The sequence below is a fragment of the Trichomycterus rosablanca genome, chromosome 10, assembly GCF_030014385.1.
Source record: "Trichomycterus rosablanca isolate fTriRos1 chromosome 10, fTriRos1.hap1, whole genome shotgun sequence".
In the NCBI taxonomy this organism is placed as follows: Eukaryota; Metazoa; Chordata; class Actinopteri; order Siluriformes; family Trichomycteridae; genus Trichomycterus; species Trichomycterus rosablanca.
In genome coordinates, this window is record NC_085997.1 from 18,302,702 (window position 1) to 18,328,659 (window position 25,958).

The 25,958-nt window shown below is 38.6% G+C and overlaps 1 protein-coding gene across 3 annotated transcripts in view; it reads right to left on the minus strand.

Moving 5' to 3' along the window:
* Nucleotides 1-1,223: 1,223 nt before the first annotated feature.
* Nucleotides 1,224-25,958, minus strand: part of dock1 (dedicator of cytokinesis 1) — a 469,250-nt gene continuing 444,515 nt past the window's right edge. For all 3 annotated transcript variants that reach the window (XM_063002899.1, XM_063002901.1, XM_063002900.1), the window contains 6 exons: nt 18,812-18,949; nt 16,003-16,157; nt 10,833-11,031; nt 7,457-7,622; nt 6,786-6,928; nt 1,224-2,200 (listed from right to left, as the gene is read on the minus strand). In XM_063002899.1, the coding sequence (XP_062858969.1) occupies nt 2,111-2,200; nt 6,786-6,928; nt 7,457-7,622; nt 10,833-11,031; nt 16,003-16,157; nt 18,812-18,949 (891 nt within the window). In that variant the 3' untranslated portion in view covers nt 1,224-2,110. The remainder of the gene's footprint in view (nt 2,201-6,785; nt 6,929-7,456; nt 7,623-10,832; nt 11,032-16,002; nt 16,158-18,811; nt 18,950-25,958) is intronic.

A 25,958-nucleotide genomic window follows, 5' to 3' on the forward strand; every position in this document is an offset into this window, starting at 1 on the left:
ATATATATATATATATATATATATATATATATATATATATATATATATATACATACAGTATATATAGGTACCTCCTTGTTTCTACACTCACTTTCCATTTTATCAGCTCCACTTACCATATAGAAGTACTTTGCAGTTCTACAATTACTGACTGTAGTCCATCTGTTTTTTTACATACCTTTTTAACCTGCTTTCACCCTGTTCTTTAATGGTCAGGACTCCCCCAGGACAGTTTTATGCAATGTAAAAGCATAAAATAAACAAAAAGTGCATAAATACTCATACTCAACTTCTTTCGACAGACATACAGTAGACCCTTGAGTTACGAACGGTTTATCATACGAACATTTTGGGTTACGAAATATCTTTTTCAATTTAATGTATGAACAATTTCGGATTACGAACCCAAATTCGCGAAACACGTGACGTCACGAACAAGTTGACTCTGAGCGTCTCTCTCTAAATATATAGTGAGCAAACATTCAGACAGCGGTCAGGGTTTTTTCGGTGTTTTCTTTATATTTTGTACAATTCTATATTAAAATGGCCCCAAAGAATGTGCAGAGAAAGCTTAGTGGTGAGAAAATGAAGAAATCTATTACTATTTATTGTGTTGTATAATTACTTCTGCAAGTAGCTGTCACTGTGTATCAGACAGAGGGGACAGTTAGTGAGAGAGAAGAAGGAAGTTATTCTTTCGTGCAATTACACCTACAAAATACAACACTATTGAAATAAAGACGGAAATAATAGAGAAATATGAGTTATTGTTGTTTCTGGTAGATACATTTTATAAAAAAAAGAAGGAAATGTATTATTGTGTATGGTACAGTACATGTACTGTACTGAAATGTGATGTGTGTTTTTTATGTACAGTACTACTGTGTATTATTGTTTATTACAGTATTATCTATTCTATATCATTTTGACTTAAGAACAGCCCTTTGGAACCAATTAAATTCGTAAGTCAAGGGTCTACTGTAAATGTACTTGTAGCAGGTCAAACCAGAGTAGTTTGCAGTTCATCAAGTGTCTGTTAATGCAAAGTAATTGTTTCTGTGCAGGATGAAGGCCAGCTGGGCCCAGGTCCAACCAGTAAAGGCAAAACAATTGACCATGATCTGAAGAGAGAGAAGGTATCAACACATCTACACTGACAGACAGTGATAAAGAATTCATATTGTGCTAGCACATCTGCATAGCCGTGTTCAAAAATAGCCGTGTTCAAAAATACATAGTTTATTTAAGTCAGTAGTGAATTGGGAACAGTCAATACTATTGAAATCCAAGATTACAGCATTACAAATTCTTTACAATAATAAAACCTGGAGTTAGTTGTGTACACTCCAAAAATCGAAAAAAAAAAAAAAAAAAAAAGAAATAATGAAAATACCCATTAATTAGATGATACGCCTATAGAAGTACACAGAAGCACTTTACAGTCCCTGTCATTAACAAACCTAAAAGCCCTTTTTGATAAAAATGCTAGTAAAGTTGATTCATTATTAATACAAAAACTCTTAATAAAATTCATTTCCAAAAGTCAAGAAAACAAATAAAATCATATATACATACTTCTGTACATATATTTGTATATATTGAGGAGGGAAATAGGAATAAGATTTATCTTTTATGATCCCTCAGCTTTGGAAAGTGGTTCGAGTTGGTCACTTGTCCTAATAAATCAGAGAGAAAAAAAAGAAAGACACTAAATCATGATTGATCCACTACATCAGCTGACTGTAGAAAATAAACCCCATTCCAAAAACTGCAGAACTCCTAAATGCTGACACTGCATCGTCCAAGTTCTGATTTGTTCATTTTAGCTAAATGCTCTGATAAACGATTTCATTTTACAGGCTTACAGAGGTGTGAAATAGATCAGATAGTAAACCTAGCACTGCCACATAGTGTGAGGCTTTGACTAATAACAGGTGAAAGAGTCCCTGTGCAGGCCAGCTCTTCCAGCATGAACATTATGAGTGAACTGCAATGAACTCTTCAATCTATCACACTTTCAGAGAGCCTGATTTAAAACCACCCAAGCCTGGTCTCCAGGGAGGAGCTAAAGTTTTCATCTGACACGGTCCTGCTGCCTTCGTCATGAGACTCATTGGACGATCCCCGAGTCAATAGACGCCTGCTTGCGTGTGGTCTTTGGAGGAGGTGGGGGAGGGGTCTTGCTTGGCAGTGGAGGGGGCTAAAGAGAGGAGAAAAAAAGAGAGATAATGAAGTTACAACTCACGGGTGACATGAAATGAGCACTTCATTTCTAACAGCGTACCTGCTGCCTCAGAGATCTTCACTCTGGCACAGAGTGTTCTCAGAAATCCATTAACATCTTTTCACTATATGGAATTTCTTTAAATGAAAATGAAAATTATCTTGTTGTATTAATAAGAATATCAAACGCAGATGGGAGATTCATAGCTCTGTAGGCTTTGTTTGTTATGTTAATCACAAATGCTTTTACTGAAGCAATGATTTATATTACCCCTTCTATAGAACACGTTTTATATTCTGTAAAGATTTCAGCTGACCACTGTCTGCGTTCATCTGCTTTACAGACATCAGTTAGTTTTAGTTTGTTTGGGTTTATTGCCATATCAGCAACATACTGGCTATTTTATGGCATAGACAGATATTGGAACTGTAAATCATTATATGTTTAGATCATTTGTTTAATATCAAGACTTTCTAAAAAGTTAAGAATTTTAACTGGAGGAATCTTCTCAAACAATTCTTTTATATTCTCAACCCTATAAAAATTGTCTCTAATGGCTGAAATTGTAGGACATTCTAATAAAATATGTTTAATTGTTAGGGGTGTAGCACAGAATTGACAGGTTGGTGCCTGCTCGCCAACCAGGAGGTGTCGGTGGGTGAGGGCAGGTTGAACAATTCGGCACCTGGTTATAATTGTCTGGTCTTGCCTATTTAAGAAGTCTCGGTTGTGTTTAATATTGATGTTGGGAGTTATTTCATGCAGTTTGTTTTGGGTATTGGTGGACCAGTCTTCTTGACATTTTATTCTGCAGTAAACTTTGAATTCTGGGTAGGCATCAGTTTTTGGGATGTATCTCCAACCAATCTCTTTGTTTCTTGCTTCCTTTGCCAAGCTGTCTGCTTTTTCATTTCTTTCTATGCCACTATGACTGGGGATCCAGAAGTAGACAATGTAAACTCCTCGGCTGTAAAGTTCTTTGTCCAATTTAAGCAGTTCTTGGATTATTGGGGGATCTGTTCTCATGGACTCAAGAGCTTGCATGCAAGATTTAGAGTCAGAGCAAATCACATAGTGTATATATGGACTAATAAATATATGTCTGATGGCTAAGAGAAGCGCATGAGCCTCTGCTGTGAATATTGAGGCATGATGAGATAGTTAGTTTTAGATCCTCAGCCATCTCCTTAGAGGAGCCCATGGTTGTTGAGTGTTAGCACAAGGTTTGGAAGCCAGAATTTACTACTATTATAATTAGTTGACTAATGTGCTCCCGAAAAGAATGGTGTCTAAATTTTTAGATACCTTAAAATGCTACCTATTGAGATGCCTTATTCTGAGTGATATTCTGATTGAATAGCAAGAGAGAGTACAATGCTTCCTCACGGGTGAAGGCAATCCCAGTATTCAGTGTGGCAAAACTTTTCTCACAAAAAAAATTCAAATACGACGGTCGGATGCTGGGCAACAGTTCTTTTCAAATGTAACTAAATTCTCATATAGCGCTTTTCCACCAAAATAATCCTGCTTCTTGAACTGGTTCTGTCCGGGTTTCTTTGAACCTTGGTGTTCTTTAGAGAACTAACCCGACCAGTTTTTTAGAACCAAGCATGCATCATCAACATTGGGCATTACATAATGAAAGTAAAGAGTAGTGATGTGATGGCAGAGCGTGTAAATTACCTGCGAGCATTTGTGCTGTTGTTACAGATATTTGTTTTTTATGCAAAAAGCATCAATCAACTATTGATAATAAGATGTAGACGGCGACTCGGTTCCTTATGTTTGTCGCCATTGTTTTCTTTAGTGCATTCACGTGAGAAGAGCAAACCCTCAATAGCCGCTCTGCTCAGCACTCTGCTCGAGTGGTGAAAGATCACTAAAGTTTCATGACACGAACATCCATTTGTGTGAAATAACCATCTAACCCACTCTAAAACACAATACATAAATCTATGTTTAGCTGTATTTACTTCACGTGTGGTGTTCATGCAGCTCGGGGTTCTAAATACTAATTTTCTCGCCTTTATTACTTGTTATTAGTGCTCTATATTGCCGAAATTCATCGCTCGTTGTTTTAGTACAATAAGCCATGTTACGCTTTATTTTTCACATTAAGCGTTGTTCGTACTGTCTGGGCTCATTTGTACCACGTCAAATCACACAATTCATCTCTTTTGAGGTGCTTCGAAAATATCAGCTGCAAACTGGATCAAAATTTAATCAGGTGAACTTTAAAAGATGGAAGTGCAGCGTCAAGCTCCAAACGAGACAACAGCACAGCAGTTTTGCAGCTTCTCTTGTAAAAGCACCCAAACCTCTACAACTTTGACACATCCACAGATGACGTCACGGTTCCTGCTGAAAAACCATGGATTCTGTGCTGCCAGATTAGAACGCAAGTTCGCTGTCTGGAACCTCTTTTTTCGGTGGAAACACACGGCAGTGGAAAAGGGGTAATAGTAAATTCGGCCCTTTGGTTTGAATGGCATGAGGCTAACTGTGTTAGTAAACTAAAATTGCAGGGACAGTCTATGATGCAATTGCTGCCTAAGTAGTGTGTTTAAATAATCTGCATTATAAGTTTGATGTCTTACTAGAATCCTCAACACCCAAACATCAAATTCAAAATTCATGGAATTAAACCAGAAGTTAGACTCCATGTAAACAGCATTTAGACACTCTTTCTAAAAGGCCTTTCACTACATTTACTTCCTTTCAGTCACAAAAGCATTAGTTAGGCTGTGCACAGATAATGGCTAATGGGGTGTTTGATTCACTGACAACAGGCCAGTCAATATCTTCCACACCAAACTCTACAAACCATTTCATTATGGGCTGTGCTTTCTTCATAGTACAATTATAAAGCTGAACCAGAAAACTGCAAACATTTGTCTGTCAGACTTGACACTGAATCCTAACTTGGATTAAAATTGTGTGGTTTACACCATTTAGTATGATGTTTAATATGTTAAGGTGTCCATATATCTTGGTCTTAGTGTGTTAGTAGCATCAAATGGAAAATGAATAATACATAGGAAAGCATGACCATGAGTTATGTACTGTTATCATTGATATTAACAACTGAAGTTGTTTGCAGGACAGCTTTGTTAATTTATCCCACAATAAATTATTTCAATGATGTAAGGCAGCATTAAACTAAGGGTCCAATAATGTTTTTAACAGAGCCACCTTCCATCTATTATTAAGTAAATCATTATATATCGAAAGGGCGTTTCAGCTGAAAATGATGAATATGTTACATGAGGGAAAAGAGCTTAATAGGGGAAAACCAAAGTAAGCAAGATAAATACACAAAACAGAGAGAAAATTAGGCAGAGATTGAAAGAGCACTGGAGTTTATGATCCATGCTCATGAATTAAAATGAAAGAGCTATTCAATATTCATTCATCTTCTACAAACAGAAAAAACTGCAAGGGAGAAGAAATTTAGCCAATTAAGAGTTAGGCAAAGGTCAGATTTATAATTAGTGTCACTAAGCCAATTACAGGAAGCACAAAGGAACAATTTATTTGTTACAATTTATTATATTTTAAATTATAGTTTATATACTATGGATATTATACAAGTTGGCCACTTTATTAGGTTTACCTATCTTGTATGTATTTCTAACAAAGATGCACTTTGTGGATATACTATTACTGAATGTAGACCATTACTTGCTATGTACAGGTGCAATAAAAAATATTCAACCTCCTCCGTCTCCCCCTAAAATTTCAGCTAAACTAAATTAGTTTTTATGTTTTAAGTTGAATAATACAAAAAGTGAACAAAAAAGTGAATGCTGTAGTATTTTAGGGTAGCAGGATGTTTTGGTAATACTGCCATCTCAATAATTCAACCCCTACATAATTTTGTTGATTTATATGACCTAAAGTTGGGTAGCAACATGATTTAACCATTGGAAACTCAACTGCAGCTGTACATTTGTTATGCAACATAACTAATCTGCTACTGAGAAAATCCCCCTATAGATATTATTTGGGTGCTGAAACATTCTTTGCACTTTAAGACACTAAGAGGGTAATGATATACTAATGTGTGCTGTGTACTGGTAAGAGTGTATGTAAGGTGCAGCAGTGGTGTTGTTTTTTTTTAAAACCTTAATGACACAACTGGGAGAGGAATAGGACTCTAACCAAAAACATAAAGCCACAAGTGTCCTGTGATCTAAAGTTGGTCACTAATAAACAATTAAAATGGACTTACACAAACTGCAATAATAAATAGCTTTAGTATCTATGTGTACACCTATAATGTGTGCTACAGTCATTTTAGACTACATACAACAAAAAGGCTGAAATTTACACTTTGCACATTGCAATGCAGATATTATTGTGCAATGTGTTGATATTATTAAATATACAGAAAAATCAAGTATTAGCTGTCTAAAATGTTTACATTTTTGATAAATTTCATGTATTCACCCACTGAACATTTCAAATGTCTATGTATTTTACAAAGATACACATAAAACTCTGCCACCTTTGTCTACAGCCTCATTTTAATGAATTGTGTTTGAGTACACTCATGTTTTACCCGTTGATGGGGAGGTGGGGGAGGAGGTGTAGTTGGACTGGCCAGCTCTGGGTTGTCCATCAGGTTTCCATAGTCACCCATACTGCATTTGACTGGTAGAGGGGGTGGAGTATCACCATAGCCCATTCCATTTAGCTCTAGATCTACCAATCGACAAAAAAGAGCAAGTGAGACACAATCTACATTTAGTTAACATTAGCTTAAAATGACATCTATATTGTTCTTACATGTACAACATATATTAAATAAAACCATCACAGATTCTCTGTTATTACAATGTTATTGCAACTATATAGACGTTTGTTACAACATTATTAACAACAGTAAAAATGTTGCAATGTGTGTGCAGAGCAGGCTGGATATTCTCAACTTTATGTCCAACAGAAAAGTTTGAACAGAGATGATGACACAAAAGGCAGTTAGATCCAGAGGGAGCTTAACTCAAGATTTCCAGAGAAAAAAACAGAGCAGAACAATCAGCTTTATGAAATATCCAGTATCTCTATGTTACACCTCAGAAACTGAAGAAAAATGGATGGAACCACTGCATGTAAAGATGTGCTTCCTTTGGGTAAAATGACTGTACGAAACATCAGTAAATATCAATAAATGCAATCATCTCCTTTGTACAATAGTGAGTCAGTTCAATGCAGTTAACATAAAAGACATACTGGATGTAGAGAGCATGCTGAAAGAGAGCTTGACACGTGGGGTGATGGGTGGAGGAACCAAAGAAGTACTGTGGGAAGCGTTGGGGCCCGGGGACACAGAGAGCCTCTTATCTCCCAACAGGTTTATCACCTGACTCTTGGGCCTCTGGGGCCTCAATGGACTGATCTGGAGACAAAGAGAACAGAGAAGGGATTAGAGTAATAGAAAGACAGTACCAAAACAAAGCCACACAGAGCTGAAAGTTCCCTCTTGTGGAAAAACTTATAGCTGCTTATCACAAGTGAGTTACAAGGTCCATAGAGGCTTTGCATCCAAATGATCAACTAGAGTAACATACTAGTGTTGCTTAAACCAGCAGTGCTATTATTGTCAGTGAAATGAATAAGGACAATGCTAGTTGATTACTTTCAACAATGTTTATTGATTTATTTAGATGTTTTATGCCGTGGTTACATTCACGGCAGTCAAGTGTTGTTTTAGTATGTTGTTTTATATGTGTTCTTTTGAGAATTGTTTCTACTTTGTCTTTAAGATTTTTTTTCATAGTTTTTGGTAGGGCTGGCTCAATACCACTTTTTAATGTCCGATACTGATACTGCAAATTGAGTATCTGCCGATACCGATACCAATCCGATACCGTCATTTCTCCTCTCAAACAACTAAGCAGTAAAAATACACCATGGTTAAAGTACAGGGGTTGGACAATTAAACTGAAACACCTGGTTTTAGACCACAATAATTTATTAGTATGGTGTAGGGCCTCCTTTTGCGGCCAATACAGCGTCAATTCGTCTTGGAAATGACATATACAAGTCCTCCACAGTGGTCAGAGGGATTTTAAGCCATTCTTCTTGCAGGATAGTGGCCAGGTCACTACGTGATGCTGGTGGAGGAAAACGTTTCCTGACTCGCTTCTCCAAAACACCCCAAAGTGGCTCAATAATATTTAGATCTGGTGACTGTGCAGGCCATGGGAGATGTTCAACTTCACTTTCATGTTCATCAAACCAATCTTTCACCAGTCTTGCTGTGTGTATTGGTGCATTGTCATCCTGATACACGGCACCGCCATTGGATGCACATGGTCCTCCAGAATGGTTCGGTAGTCCTTGGCAGTGACGCGCCCATCTAGCACAAGTATTGGGCCAAGGGAATGCCATTATATGGCAGCCCAAACCATCACTGATCCACCCCCATGCTTCACTCTGGGCATGCAACAGTCTGGGTGGTACGCTTCTTTGGGGCTTCTCCACACCGTAACTCTCCCGGATGTGGGGAAAACAGTAAAGGTGGACTCATCAGAGAACAATACCTGTTTCACATTGTCCACAGCCCAAGATTTGCGCTCCTTGCACCATTGAAACCGACGTTTGGCATTGGCACGAGTGACCAAAGGTTTGGCTATAGCAGCCCGGCCGTGTATATTGACCCTGTGGAGCTCCCGACGGACAGTTCTGGTGGAAACAGGAGAGTTGAGGTGCACATTTAATTCTGCCGTGATTTGGGCAGCCGTGGTTTTATGTTTTTTGGATACAATCCGGGTTAGCACCCGAACATCCCTTTCAGACAGCTTCCTCTTGCGTCCACAGTTAATCCTGTTGGATGTGGTTTGTCCTTCTTGGTGGTATGCTGACATTACCCTGGATACCGTGGCTCTTGATACATCACAAAGACTTGCTGTCTTGGTCACAGATGCGCCAGCAAGACGTGCACCAACAATTTGTCCTCTTTTGAACTCTGGTATGTCACCCATAATGTTGTGTGCATTGCAATATTTTGAGCAAAACTGTGCTCTTACCCTGCTAATTGAACCTTCACACTCTGCTCTTACTGGTGCAATGTGCAATTAATGAAGATTGGCCACCAGACTGGTCCAATTTAGCCATGAAACCTCCCACACTAAAATGACAGGTGTTTCAGTTTCATTGTCCAACCCCTGTAACTATCTAAATGACAATGCTCAGACTGTGAAACAAATATTTAAGGAATAAATACAGAACCTACAACACCACATGTATGCAAAACTGCTGTTTTTATTTTAACTTTTATACACAGAACATTTAGCAGCATATTTGGCTTGTTTAACAAAAGTGTCTACAATTGCAAGATGTAAATGTTTCTCAAATGCGATGGACCACTTAGAATTATTAAAAACCAAAGCGCGCTTATTAAAAAACCCTGCTGGATTTTGAAGAGGACATCTGTGGCTAAACGGGAAACGGTGCAGTTTGTTTTATTTCAGAACATTAATAAGTTAATCGTTGAGGATGTGAGAGATCTTCAAGCGGGACAAGATAGTGTGTTTTACCGCTGCGCCACCTGAGCGGCCCAATCAGACTATTAATTAATAAAAAAATTATCAAATTGCATGGGAAGCTTATGTATAGACCTAAAATCGTATAGACCTAAAATAGTTCTGGAAGTCTGCTTTTATATATGGTACATTTCTGGAATTAAGGTCACCAATTCCTAATTTTAATAATAGGAATAGGAAATAAGTGGTTCTGAAATGAAGCAGAAATTTGGACAGCTAAGAGTTACTGGTGGGTTTGGGGCTATAAATAAAATGAACAAATAGAGACAATTTAATGGAATTATACAACACATTTTTTAACATGTATGGTTTACAAAGTAATGGAGAGTGTTCTAGAGAGGCGAAGAAGAGAGTGCAGGTAGGTTGGAGTATATAACAGAGTGGCAGGAATTATTTGTGATAGAAAAGTATCTGCCAGAGTGAAAGGGAAAGTTTACAAGACAGTAGTGAGGCCTGCTATGCTCTATGGCTCGGAGGCAGTGACACTGAATAAGAGACGAGGGAGCTGGAGGTGGTAGAGATGAAGATGTTACAATTCTCATTGGGAGTGACAAGGATGAATATGATATAAAACAAGTTTATTAGAGGGTACAAAAACAGGCAGGGTATTTTAAAGACAAAGTGAGAGAGGTGAGGGAGGAGGGAATAAGATAATTTGCAAAGGAGGGATAAGAGTTCCATCTGGATAAGGGTGTTAAATATGATTCCGCCAGGCAGGCAAATGAGAGGAAGGCCAAAGAGGAGGGTTTATGAATGTGGTGGGGGAGGACATGCACGTTAGGGTGACAGGAGGATGTTCAGGACAGGGCAAGATGAAGATGAATGATTTACTGTGGTGACCCCTAACAGGAACAGTCGGAAGAAGAAGAAGATTTATAATGTGGTAAAGTTTTTTCAAGGGCATGCATAAATATTCAGAGAAACTTTACTCTGTACAGCTACCAGATGCTTTAAAAAGTACCAACCATACTGTGTAAAAAATCATCAGTAATTCAGTTTCAGGGCTATTTGTTAATTAAGTAGCCTGTTTGCAAACAATGTGTGTGTGTGTGTGTTCTCACCGTCTCAGATAGAATGACCTGATCACTGGGCTGCATGGGAATGTCCGCAGCTTTCAGCTCCTTGTCAAAAATCTCTTGGTGTTTGCTGTTTCTCTTCTCTTTCTTTTTGTCCTTTTTGTCTTTGTCAGGCTCATCTCTGTCCAGCTTGTCCTGAGACTTGAAATGCTGCTTCTTTGGCAAGAGTGGCTCCAGTGCAAAGCTAATGGATGAGAGACAGGAAGGTCAAGAAGGACCAAAAATCAGACATCATGGGAGATGAAAGGAGTGTATAAAAAAAGTAAAACTATAAATGAAATAATAAAACTTTAAAGTTAACTAGCAAGAAAATGGGGTAAAGGGGAGGAAATACACCGATCAGCCATAACATTAAAACCACCTCCTTGTTTCTACACTCACTGTCCATTTTATCAGCTTTGCTTACCATATAGAAACACTTTGTAGTTCTACAATTACTGACTGTAGTCCATCTATTTCTCTATTTACCTTTTTAACCTGCTTTCACCCTGTTCTTCAATGGTCACGACTCTCCCAGCACCACCACAGAGCAGGTATTATTTAGGTGGTGGATGATTCTCAGCACTGCAGTGACACTGACATGGTGGTGGTGTGTTAGTGTGTGTTGTGCTGGTATGAGTGGATCAGACACAGCAGCGCTGCTGGAGTTTGTAAATACCGTGTCCACTCACTGTCCACTCTATTAGACACTCCTACCTAGTTGGTTCACCTTGTAGATGTAAAGGCAGAGACGATCGCTGATCTATTGCTGCTGTTTGAGTTGGTCATCTTCTAGACCTTCATCAGTGGTCACAGGACGCTGCCCACAAGGCGCTGTTGGCTGGATATTTTTTTGGTTGGTGGACTATTCTCAGTCCAGCAGTGACAGTGAGGTGTTTAAAAACTCCATTCATTCACTCATACCAGCACAACACACACTAACACACCACCACCATATCAGTGTCACTGCAGTGCTAATCATCTACCACCTAAATAATTCCAGCTCTGTAGTGGTCCTGTGGAGGTCCTGACCATTGAAGAACAGCATGAAAGGGGGCTAACAAAGCATGCAGAGAAACAGAAGGACTACAGTCAGTAATTGTAGACCTACAAAGTGCTTCTATATGGTAGGTGGAGCTGATAAAATAAACAGTGTTTAAACAGTGAGTGTAGAAACAAAGAGGTGGTTTTAATGTTATGGCTGATCGGTGTATCTTTAATATTGTTATTAATATTTAATACATTTGGTAAACCTTATTTACCGAATTGACTAGATTTGTCTTTTTCAAAATAGACATTTAGATGGTTTGATAAACAATGGTCATTAGAGACTCCATGATATAGCTGCAACAACAGCCAGAGCTAAATGGCAGAGTTGATTAGACTGCAAATCATGTTTTGATGACCATACTAGATGTACATCTCCTTTGTATTTATGTCTAAGCATAACAGTGACAATGTCATGTTTCAGGATGACAAATGTAACACATTGTTTGTCTTTATATCATGGCTGTTGAATGCTTTATTCTAATTGGTCAGTGAGTGTTTTGCTTTTTTAATAGAAGAAAGCTCTGACAAGTGGTGCAAATTTCACATAAAGCTGTTCTTGAGAATGCTCAGTTGAACCTAGATTCCTTGTGTGCCTCGTTACAGTTGATAAAGACATAATTAAAAGTCTATATGACATTTCCCATGTCAACAGATCTGATATGAATTAGTATTAATGCCCTTCTTAGACACCCAGTGCTGCCTTCTCTAATTGCTATTTCTCTAAGCTGGCACTGGTTTAAGCAAATCAGACCGCTTCAACCAGATGGATTAACTGATCAAATAAAAGAGCATGTGGTGCGATGCCCTTTGCAATTAAATACCAGTGGAGGGCATCGCTGATGAGATCAAACTCTCCAAACACGTGCTAATTAATCCTTCAAGCTGGTATTACAGTGCCTGCTGTGCAGGACCGGTAGCAATATATCAGACACATATATTTTCTAATCAGGCATGCATAGATACACTTAGGAAAATGGGTGTACACACATGTGTTCTCTCACTCGCTTATACACACTTGATTAAAAGAAGTCTGATTAGTTCAGTGGGCTTTCCCTCTTCTAAATGACCCTTCTAAAGATATCTTTGGTCAAACACAGCCCTGATTATTGCTTAATTAAGCTTAGAAGTACTTTACAAGAACAGTCTGCATAATGACACTCAGAAAAAAGCCAGTGTGGTGCTGGGAACTGAAAATCTTTTGAACTGAAGAACTGAAGTTCTTAAATAATTTACTGACTAAATGGAATTGCACGCTACAGCTGGAACCAAAGACAGTGTGATCATTGTATTATGAGGTAATTGCTGTTATTCTTGCCAAAGAGGAGTACAGCACATACCATCACTGTGACAAACAAATGTATTTTAATATTATTTGTTTTGTAAAGTCTAAGAAAAAAGAAAACTGTGAAAAGAGTTATATTACAGTGAAGGTGCTGCATAGTCCTCACACAAGACACCAGAAACATAAGCACTGTAGTGTACCATGTAATTTAAATATTATTAATAGTGCTTCATGTTTATACTGTAATTTTGGTATTGTGGATACTGTGATTAGTCTCAGTCTCTTAATAATTATGAATATAAACTATAAATGTAAAATAACATCAAGGTTAGGTTAAGTAATTTTTATGATTGGTCTTCAATTATACCACATTTATACCACAAGTTATTGTAAAATGTTTGGTTTGTGAACAATTCCATAAATTTATTTCTAAATAACTAAAATAAGAAGTCTCCTGTTCTTAGTAAATTTAACATAAGTCTGAATTTTATCTTATGTATCTTATATACCGTATATTGGCTACACTAGTCTTTTGAAGCGGTAATGAATTTAAACTTAACACATACCTGGTAAAATAACTTTTAAAAGTGCCTGTGCAAAAGTGGTTAACTAATAGCCACAACCTGTATGTACTTCAGTACTGTGTCAGTTTTATGCGCAGTATATTCGGGTCTAATCAATAGGAAGAACAAACAAGTGTGGTTTAGATTTACATGTGCTTCCTTAGAAACATATGACAACAATATCTCTTCTTGAACTGCAGCTTACACTCATTAGGTCATCAGTCTGCTCAACACACATGAAGGATTGATTTAATTGCCCTGTATATATGCATTCGAGGACAATTTAGAGACAGTCACAGTCTTCTAAGTTTATTGACTAAATGTCTTTGTTCAGACTCATGGTTTCTGGATGATACATGCTTTTCATTCAAAACCCTTTCAAGGCCTTTCACTTTTTTCCATCAATAAGGAATTGTATTTAAATATAAAATATAAATACACATACACACAGTCTTTAAAAAGGTGTTAGATCATAAGCCATCTATTATTAATAAATATTACTATTCCACAACACAGAATGGTAATGTTATAAATGTGGCTGGTAATTTCAGTATGTACATTTACACATTACACTGTACATACAGTGGGGTCAAAAAGTATTTAGTCAGCCACTGATTGTGCAAGTTCTCCTACTTAGAAAGATGAGAGAGGTCTGTAATTTTCATCATAGGTACACTTCAACTATGAGAGACAAAATGAGAAAAAAAAAATCCAGGAAATCACATTGTAGGATTTTTAAAAAATTTATTTGTAAATTATGGTGGAAAATAAGTATTTGGTCAATAACAAACAAGCAAGATTTCTGGCTCTCACAGACCTGTAACTTCTTTAAGAAGCTCTTCTGTTCTCCACTTGTTACCTGTATTAATGGCACCTGTTTGACCTCGTTATCTGTATAAAAGACACCTGTCCACAGCCTCAAACAGTCAGACTCCAAACTCAACCATGGACAAGACCAAAGAGCTGTTGAAGGACACCAGGAAGAAAATTGTAGACCTGCACCAGGCTGGGAAGAGTGAATCTACACTAGGCAGGCAGGTTGGTGTGAATAAATCAACTGTGGGAGCAATTGTAAGAAAATGGAAGACATACAAGACCATTCAGGGTCAAGATTTCATCCCGTGGGGTCAAAATGATCATGAGAACGGTGAGCAAAAATCCCAGAACTACACGGAGGGACCTGATGAATGACCTGCAGAGAGCTGGGACCAAAGTAACAAAGGCTACCTACCATCAGTAACACACTACGCCGAGAGGGACTGAAATCCTGCAGTGCCAGGCGTGTCCCCCTGCTTAAGCCAGTACATGTCCAGGCCCGTCTGAAGTTTGCCAGAAAGCATATGGATGATCCAGAAGAGGATTGGGAGAATATCATGTGGTCAGATGAAACCAAAATGGAACTTTTAGGTAAAAACTCAACTCGTCGTGTTTGGAGGAAGAAGAAGAACCCAAGAACACCATACCTACTGTGAAGCATGGGGTGGAAACATTATGCTTTGGGGCTGTTTTTCTGCAAAGGGGACAGGACGACTGATCCGTGTTAAGGGAAGAATGAACGGGGCCATGTATCGTGAGATTTTAAGCCAAAACCTCCTTCCATCAGTGAGAGCATTGAAGATGGAACGTGGCTGGGTCTTCCAGCATGACAATGATCCCAAACACACCGCTCGGGCAACAAAGGAATGGCTCCGTAAAAAGCATTTCAAGGTCCTGGAGTGGCCTAGCCAGTCTCCAGACCTCAACCCCATAGAAAATTTGTGGAGTCCGTGTTGCCCAGTGACAGCCCCAAAACATCACTGCTCTAGAGGAGATCTGCATGGAGGAATGGGCCAAAATACCAGCTACAGTGTGTGCAAACCTGGTGAAGACTTACAGGAAACGTTTGACCTCTGTCATTGCCAACAAAGGTTATGTTACAAAGTATTGAGTTGAACTTTTGTTATTGACTAAATACTTATTTTCCACCATAATTTACAAATACATTCTTTAAAAATCCTACAATGTGATTTCCTGGATTTTTTTTCTCATTTTGTCTCTCATAGTTGAAGTGTACCTATGATGAAAATTACAGACCTCTCTCATCTTTCTAACTAGGAGAACTTGCACAATCAGTGGCTGACTAAATACTTTTTGGCCCCACTGTATGCTCCCTCTCATGTGGTTAACACTTGCCTGAGCCTTACATAATGTTCTCTTCTCAGAATAAGACATATGGAATACACGTTCAAATGGGTGTAAAAAGAGAGAGTGAGGGTGTGAAGTGAGAGTGAGTGCACTGTACCCATCTGATCCTGGTCTGGAGGGTGAGGTGTCTGATGATACAGAGGTGACAGACACGACAGACGCGACAGACAGTGGTCTCTGAGAGGAAGGCATGGTAAAGGACCGCACCATCGACCTAGGCCGAGTACCACGACGTTCATCCGCCATGGAAGGCTGAAACACACAAACAAGAACCGCAGTGAATATACACAAAAAAAAATGCACATTCCATATACATTCATCTAGTCGGGATGTTTTTTAAATGGGGTCCCCAGTGTGATGATTATTTTGTACAGCCAGTGAAATTTGGTGCACCTTATTGAAAACTCTGATTATAAACCTAACAGATTGGTTAAATGGGTTAAAAATATGTACATAATATTGGATTGCAATTTAAAAATTTATATAAATAATATTAACTTAAATTTAAGTCCAAACCTGAGGAATAGTACTGTTACATTTGCAGTCACACTAGCCTTTTAAGTTTTTAAAATTCAAAATTATATTAATAATACCACATCACACAACTGAACTTTATACAATTAAATCATTTTAAATTTACGAAAGCAAAAAAAGCAATCGCTGGTGCTTCTGAGATACAAAATGAAATACACCGATCAGCCACAACATTAAAACCACCTCCTTGTTTCTACACTCACTGTCCATTTTATCAGCTCCACTTACCATATAGAAGCACTTTGTTGTTCTACAATTACTGACTGTAGTCCATCTGTTTCTCTATATACTGTGTTAGCCCCCTTTCATGGTAGGTATTATTTAAGTGGTGGATCATTCTCAGCACTGCAGTGACACTGACATGGTGGTGGTGTGTTAGTGTGTGTTGTGCTGGTATGAGTGGATAAGACACATCAGCGCTGATGGAGTTTTTAAACACCTCACTGTCCCTGCTGGACTGAGAATACTCCACCAACCAAAAATATCCAGCCGGCAGCGTCCTGAGACCACTGATAAAGGTCTAAAAGATGACCAACTCAAACAGCAACAGCAGACTTTACATCTACAAGGTGGACCAACTAAGCAGGAGTGTCTAATAGAGTGGACACTGTATTTAAAAACTCCAGCAGTGCTGATATGTCTGATCCACTCATACCAGCACAACACACACTAACACACCACCACCATGTCATTGTCACTGCAGTGCTGAGAATCATCCACCACCTAAATAATACCTGCTCTGTGGTGGTCCTGTGGAGGTCCTGGCCATTGAAGAACAGAGTGAAAGCAGGTTAAAAAGGTATATAGAGAAACAGATGGACTACAGTCAGTAATTGTAGAACTACAAAGTGCTTCTATATGGTAAGTGGAGCTGATAAAATGGACAGTGAGTGTAGAAAGGAGGTAGTTTTAATGTTATGGCTGATCAGTGTATGTGCTCTTTTTACCAATGTGCAAGACGTAATATACTCCATTAATCAACATGACTAAAATAATTTCATAAAAAAGCAACCTGGTTTACAATCATTCAATAGACTGGATGAGGCAGCTTAACATTTGAAGGTTTAGGGTTCAAGGTAACATGCTTGCATGCAACCAATTTAGAGAGGTTTAAAAGCCCAAGTAAAAAACATTATGTACATGTAATGCCTCTTTTTTTGTTTTAGAAAGTTAAATTGTATTTTTGAACCTGGTAAAAGCCAACATTACTTTAAGTTAGTCCTAAATAAAATGGTATGTTAAGGCTAAATTGCCTTACTGAAGACAAATTGAAGTTTTTCTGCATCCAGTCTCCCTTTTCCCAGCCTAATAATGTTCATTTTGCGAGCAAACAGGTCTGGGAAATTAAATTTAGTAAAAGGGGTCAATAACTGCAAAAAGCTTAAGAACTTAAGAAAAAAAAAAAAAAAAAAAGCACAACTATAAAGAATAAAAAGGTGATATTAATAATCCTTGCTGTTTAAGTGCATGAAAAAATGGAAAGCTATTTATAGTCTGACACTTAACAAGATTTCTTCTCAACTTTGGTAAAGATAAGTCCAGTGTTCACATTACTCACATTACCAAGTACACGCACACGCACATAAAGTGGCTTACTCCACATGAGCCATCATTACAGTGACCGGCGTCTGACCGGCTGCACTGTGAGCCTGTACAACTGATGATCAATACCTGCTGGGATCCATCACTAATACCCTCTCTCGCTCACCCCCTCTGCTTGTTTAATCACTCCTAATTCTTCTTTAATCTTTGTCCTTCTCAGTGTCTCATGTTATTAATGGAGCAGCATCAGGAAACTCAGCGGGCAAGTCCACGTAGGATGAGAGAGACAACGGTCAAGGGTTTTTGACATTGATATTTCTGGGTTATGAACATCTACATTGTGCATTGTGGCTTTGAAAGTCGGGTAAAACCCCATTCTAAACTGAGTTACTTTTAAACTGATATTTTTTTTAGTTTTATGCATTTGTAATATTATGAAGATTTAAATAAGCAATCATCTGCGGGTCTACATTATTCCCTATGGGGAAAAAATGTATTCAGATTTTGTACAGATCATTATTCAAACAGCTTTCTGGAACAAATTGTGTACTGTACACTTAATGGGCATTTGAACACTGTGGATGTTGGTAATTTGGCATAAGAATACAAATGCACTGATAATGTACTTCTTGAATACTGTACACCTTGGTAATTTGATTACTAAAGCATTAATAATTAGCAGTTTTAATACTACAGACCTTAGTTATTTGACATTTTACTATTATTTTAAATGTTAAAACATACAGTTTGAGTAAACACAACTGGTGCTAAACTGTTTACGCTGGAACAAAGATTTTATGTTGTTCATTTAATTTAGCTTAAGTACTTACCAGTGTTCTCACCCCGTACTGTTTTTCTACCTTCTCCTTCAGCTGTTTAAAACAACCCTCCAGACGATCATGGAACGGTCTCAGTGCCTCAGTCACCTTCTCACCATGAATACGCATACCTTCAGTCAGGTATGGGACCTGAAATAAGCACACAGCCATAAACATATAAAGCAAACAACTAAGTTACACAAAAACTGCAACATACACTGTAGTGTACTTCTAATGACTTTTAAAAGACCAAACACTGGCCCTAATCTAGTTACCCCCTCTGCCTTGCAACAGGCAGGTTCATATGGAGATCTGTATTGCGCACATAGTCACCTTTCAATCCACCGTCTCTGTGCAGGAGCAATCAACCAGCCACCAGACTAAAGTGGTATTTTGGCATTCTGTATTCTGACCTAATGCTTAACGTTAGAAGAGAGATCTGAGCCGCTCAGGTGGCACAGCGGTAAAATATGCTAGCACACCAGAGCTGGGATTTTGAATACATTGTATCAAATCTCAGCTCTGCCGGCTGGGCTGAGTGGCCACATGAACGACTGGCTGTTGTTCAGGGATGGGAAAGCCAGACCAGGGTTCTTCATAACCTCTGCTGGTTGATTGATGGCGCCTGCGCAGAGTTGGGAAATAATGCTGATCAGGGTGTGGCTCTCCATGCACAAGGCTGATCCGCATATGAACTCGCCTCATGCAGGTGAAAAGAGGCAGTCAGTACTGCTCACGTGTAGGAGGGGGCATGTGTCAGTTGCAAAGCTCCTCAGTCAGCAAAGGAGGGTTGTATCGTTAGAGGTGAAGCATAACGCAACCAGGGTAATTGGATACGACTAGATTAGGGGAGAAAATTGGGGGAAAAAATCGGAGAAAAAGAGGAAAAAAAAGAGAGATCTGAACTGCAGGCAGGCCAGTGAAGCACACACTCTGTGTCTACAAAGCCACACTGTTGCAGCGTGTGCAGAATATGGCCTGGCTTTGTTTGCTGAAATAACCATGGACTTCCTGGGAAAACACTGTGCCTTGATGGCAGCATATGCCTCCCTAAAATCCCAATTCACGCCTTCATGTCAATAGTAACTTTAGACACTAACTTCAATTCTTTAAAGTTTAGTAGAAAGTGTTGAGCCACGAGCCATATTTAAATGCAAAGACTAAGCCTTTGGTAGATCCTTCTTTCATAATAAATCATGATACACTCACATTATTAACAAATCACAGGTTCTTTTTTATTGGATTTTGCTAAATGTCTCGGCTTTTTTAGAAACTGTGTTTATAATTCATAGTCTGGTACATTGTTAATACCTTATAGTGCAGTCCTTTGGTGTTTGCCAGCTCACAAATATGTAGTATTGTACAACCTAAATTTAATTATTAATTGGAATTAGCTTGAGAAATTGTGATTGTGACAGTAGGTGACTATGTAATTATTGTGACAGACCCTACACACTTGACTTTAGCAGTGATAATGCAGAGCATGTTCAGCTCTGAGCTGGTACCATGAGTGGTATACATATAACAGTGTGTGTGTGGTGGTGATGAGCTGCAGATGGTGAATTATTCTATCAAACACGTCCAGCAGATGGACAATGATGTGGGGACTTTCTAAACTCTCCTATGAGAGATACAGAATGAGATTGAGCACACCACTTTCATCAACTGTCCTTCCTCACACACTCACACACACAGATATGCATCTCATGTGGTTTGGAATCAGTGAAGGAGTGTTTGGGTCTCAGATCTGATATAATTTTGGGTATGTTGTTATGAAGGTTGGGTATGTATTGTGTGATAAAGTTTGTTTCCTAGGTCTTAGATTTGCATTTTGTTGTTACTCATGAGACGGAGATGCTCAGATGAAAAACTATAAAATAGAATACATTCAAAAATGAAAAGTAAACAGGCTGGTCCTTAGAGATAAAACCAAATATAAAAGTTTACATCAAACTTTGGTCTCAAACTGTTGTAAGTTTAGCAATGTGGTCTTGAGTTGTGTCTCGTAATTTGTGAAAATTTTAAGTAGTGGCAAGTTATTTTCATCACAAAGAAAGATGGGGTCATTTAAAACTGCCAGTTAACATTTTAGTGGCAATTACAACAAACTAAGTGAATACTAATAGCATTAAAATATCCTGTAAACACACGCGCGTCCAATTGCGTCATACTGATCCCCGCTCTGATTGAGGAGAACGAAGCTAACCCACGCCCCCTCCGACACGTGGGCAGCATGCCGTATGCATCTTGTCACCTACCCTTTGACGAGTGCAATGCGGATCAGCACTGTGTACGGAGAGACACACCCTGACGGCACTCTTTTCCCATCTCTGTGCAGGCGCCATCAATCAGTCAGCAGAGGCCATAATTGCATTAGTTATGAGAGAGTCCCTATCTGGCTTTTTTAATATCCCACCCCTATCTGAACAACAGGCCAATCGTTGTTCATGCGGCTGCTTAGCCCAGCCGGCAGGCAGAGCTGAGATTCGATACAATGTATTCAAGATCCCAGCTCTGGTTCCAGCATGTGTTTTTACTGCTGCGCCACCTGAGCGGCTAGTGGTTGTAATTTAATAATCTAAATAATAAACACATTCAGTGGAAGTTGAAATAACTGAAGCTACATGGCGAAGACCAACAAAACACCCGAACTGTTATATAGTGTATTGTCAAAATTGACCACCACTGACGTCATGACAATTTTGTCACGATAAATTATAGTAAAACCTTGTAACCTATTGATTACAGCCAAAAGTACAGTTTGTAGACACCTGACCATGTGTTTGGGACATTACCTTTTAAGTAGGTTGATTCTAAAAGCTAAAAGATTTAAGAATCTGTTTTACTCTAAAACAATAAACACACTGTTTACATCCTAGACACATCACCAATTAATGGCAGGGCAACACAAGCTTATAAATGTACTTACTTGAAACTAAGGATGAATGAAACAGTAGTCAAAAAAGGACCCTGGAAAAACTCAAGGTAACATAAGGAAAAAAAAATTAAAAACTCATCAAAGACAGTGACTGGAGGCAAAGATGGACCTCAATTCCCCAGGACCCCTGCTGATGTGCTTCACTGTATCATTAAAAAGAAGCAGAAAGTTTCATGTCCTAGTCAGCTTTCTGTAAAATTTTAATGTTGACCCTGGAACATCTAAGCCATCAATAAGAAGGTTGAAGGTTCAATAGCCAGCTCTGCAGAACAGCCACTGTTGGGGCCTTGAGCAAGGTCATTAACCCTATTAGTGCTATATAATGGATGATACTGTGTTTGACCTTCTGCTTCTAAACAAGCTGGGACATGACTAGAAAAGAATTTCACTGTACTGTAGACGTGTTTATGTGTACACCGATCGGGCATAACATTATGACCACCTTCCTAATATTGTGTTGGTCCCCTGACCCGTTGAGGAATGGAGTCACCTTTCTATCAGAACCAGCATTAACTTTTTCATTAATGTGAGCTACAGTAGCTTGTCTGTTGTATCGGACCACACGGGCCAGCCTTTGCTCCCTACGTGCATCAATGAGCCTTGGCCACCCATGACCCTGTCACTGGTTTACCACTGTTCCTTCCTTGGACCACTTTTGATAGATACTGACCACTGCAGACCGGGAACACCCCACAAGAGCTGCAGTTTTGGAGATGCTCTGACCCAGTCATCTAGTTATCACAATTTGGCCCTTGTCAAACTCGCTCAAATCCTTACGCTTGCCCATTTTTCCTGCTTCTAACACATCAACTTTGAGGATAAAATTCACTTGGTGCCTAATATATCCCACCCACTAACAGGTGTCGTGATGAAGAGATAATCAGTGTTATTCACTTCACCTTTCAGTGGTCATAATGTTATGCTTAGTCGGTGTTTATGACAAAGGACATTTGTCCTACTTCCATTAACATGCAAAATTTCAGTAATAAAACCCTACACTGCACACACAACTTTATAATGCTCAGAAAGAATGCTCAGATATTCAGGAGTGCACAAACAAAACACAAAAGGCTGTATTTGTGGGAGAAATGGTCAGATGGGTCTCTCCCTTATGCTGCTATATGCAATCTCTGGGATTGGTTTGGACCACTGCATGAGTGGGGGTGCCGTGCGGGAGTCACATGGAGCATGGCATGTTTTCTTTTCTTTTTTTAAATATAAACGCGATACGGCTTTGTTTAAAAACCCAACACTGGCAGGTGATAAGAAGCAGCTGCAGATTAGACACGTGTTGGAGGGGCCGTGTGGTGATGCGGCTCTCCATGATCTGATGGAGGCTCTTACAGTCGGCAGCAGATTCATAATTGGCAAGTTGGGGAGATAAAAGTGGTCAAATCCACTTGAAAAAGCCTGATTTAAGACAATACAGTCTATGCACAAAGCTAAAACAAAGATAAAATCCTGCTTTGCTACATCCCTATCAAAACTGAGTACTCGCCCCCTCTGTGTACAAAAGTTGTATAGTTGCATTTGACATAAAATAGGCGAAGCAATCCAACACATGGTGAGAATTTATTTGCAAGACGGATTGGTAGACTGTATTACTACAGATTTAGCAAAATGCATCCATCAAATGTAGCACATTCCATTTTCCACTGACTTTCAATGAATTTGGCTTCTCACCTGAATAACGATGCAGTTTCACAAACACTATTTATAAGAAATATTCCTGCACACTGCTGACTGATATTTCCCGCTAGCACATTTATACCCATTACTGTGCAATGCAACTCAGAATTCCCTCTGTTCACCCACACACTTAAGCACAGCTCTGAACTGTTTTATTCAGACCTCCAAGCAACAGAAGCTCTGTTTCTTAGCTGGTCAGAAGTCTAGAGCCAAAGCCAAGTAACGAGAATTTGACCAGAGAAAACTCATGTCTATCCCTCTGCTCTGATACAAGGCATGGCAATCAGCTGCCTAATCGTGTCTAAATCATGTCAAAGATCAGACAGAATTACATGTAAGCCAGAGCCCAACATCAGCCACAAAGTCAGAGCATCTTCTTTATGCTTGATGCATTGAACTTAACTCCTGATCAGTGACACTGTTTACAGCATCTTGTGGCAAAACGACTAGATGATGAAATGACTAAGCTTAAAAGAAGTACTGTCACACACAGTTGTAAGTATACTTAAAAACACTTGTTGTACGTCTTTCTAGAGCCTAAATTACACTCACTTTGTCTGAGTTACACTTGCAGAAGTTTAAGAGCTATTCACCAGGTTCCACTCATTCATACATTATCTATGAAAAGCCAGTGCACATGATGTGTAAAGAAAATCCCAAATACATTTGTTTTGGTGGAATCAACAGTTTCTTTCCCACCACAAACCTATTTAAATATTGAACTACCCTTACCACATATAATGTGACCTACTAAAACATTAAATAACATTAAAGAACTTTCTACACCACCAAATTAATTTAGACCTTACCTTAAAAAGTATTATGGTGACGCATATAGATATGAATTAAAACATACAACAAGAAGTATAAGTAAAGAAGGAACAAATATTTAATGATACATAAATTATCAAAAATTTTTCTGGTGTATTCCACTAACACACTGGTTGCCACTACCACACTAGTCCCAGACTTCATTAGGTCTTCCTCTATGTCTTTTGTAGTAACACAGGGTTGTTTTTTCGTTGTCTGGACAAGATTGCTAAAGGCTTTGTATGAAACTTTCTTCCTTGGTCAGAAAAGTTTGGAATTTCCAGACAATGTCTCTAGGAATCTTGGAAATCTTACACACATTGCCCTTTTGGTGTAATAAAATTATTTCCTTTTTTAGCTTTTTTGAGGGCTCCTTAGTTTTCATGATGGTTGCAAAACACCTACTTAAATCTCTGGATGGGGTTAATGTAATAATACAACACAGCTGAAGCAGACTTGCAGTAGGTTTTAAAATCGGCAATGTTGTGTAGGGGTTGAATAGTTGTTAAATGGCAGTATTACCAATTTACCTTGCTATTCTAAAATATGTACATTATCAATTTTGTTAATTTGCTGCATCATTCAACTAATAAAGACTTTATTTAAAGCAAAATCTAGCTATGCAAAAGTTTTCCGTTAGGAGGTTGAATATTTGATTGCAACTATATATCTAACCAGCAGACCTAACATAAAACACATTACATTTATGCCAGAGACCATTTTTAAAATTTGAATGGGTGGAAAGTTAAATAAATATACACCTATCAGGCATAACAATAAAATCACCTCCTTGTTTCTACACTCACTGTCTATTTTATCAGCTCCACTTACCATAAAGAAGCACTTTGTAGTTCTACAATTACTGACTGTAGTCCATCTGTTTCTCTACATACTGTTTAAGTCTGCTTTCACCCTGTTCTTCAATGGTCAGGACCCCCAAAGGACCACTACGAGTAGGTATTATTTAGGTGGTGGGTCATTCTCAGCACTGCAGTGACACTGGAATGGTGGTGGTGTGTTAGTGTGTGTTGTGCTGGTATGAGTGGATAAGACACAGCAGCGCTGATGGAGTTTTTAAACACCTCGCTGTGAGGGACACGGTATTTAAAAACTCCATCAGTGCTGCTGTGTCTGATCCACTCATACCAGCACAACACACACTAACACACCACCACCATGTCATTGTCACTGCAGTGCTGAGAATGATCCACCACATAAATAATACTTGCTCTGTGGTGGTCCTGACCATTGAAGAACAGGGTGAAAGAAGTTAAAAAGGTATGTAGAGAAATAGATGGACTACAGTCAGTAATTGTAGAACTAGTAGAAGTGCTTCTATATGGTAAGTGGAGCTGATAAAATGGACAGTGAGTGTATAAACAAGGAGGTGGTTTTAATGTTATGCCTTATTGGTGTATAACACATCTGTGAATGCTCCTTTAATGTGATCTTTTTTTTTTTTCTATTTCTGTATAGACAGGAAACTTGAAAGCTTGTAGCTTGGCAGTGAAAGTACTAGACTAGTAATCAAAATAAGATGATCACTGGTTCAAGGTCCAGCACTGGCAGGTTGCCTTTAGTCAAGGCCTGTAATTCTCAATTGTTAGGATTGTTTTTTTGGTCAACACTAAAATGCTTTGGATAAAAATGTCCAATAAGTCACAAAAATGTAAAAATATGAATGTAAAATGGAAATAAAGTTGCCAAAACACTCATTTAACT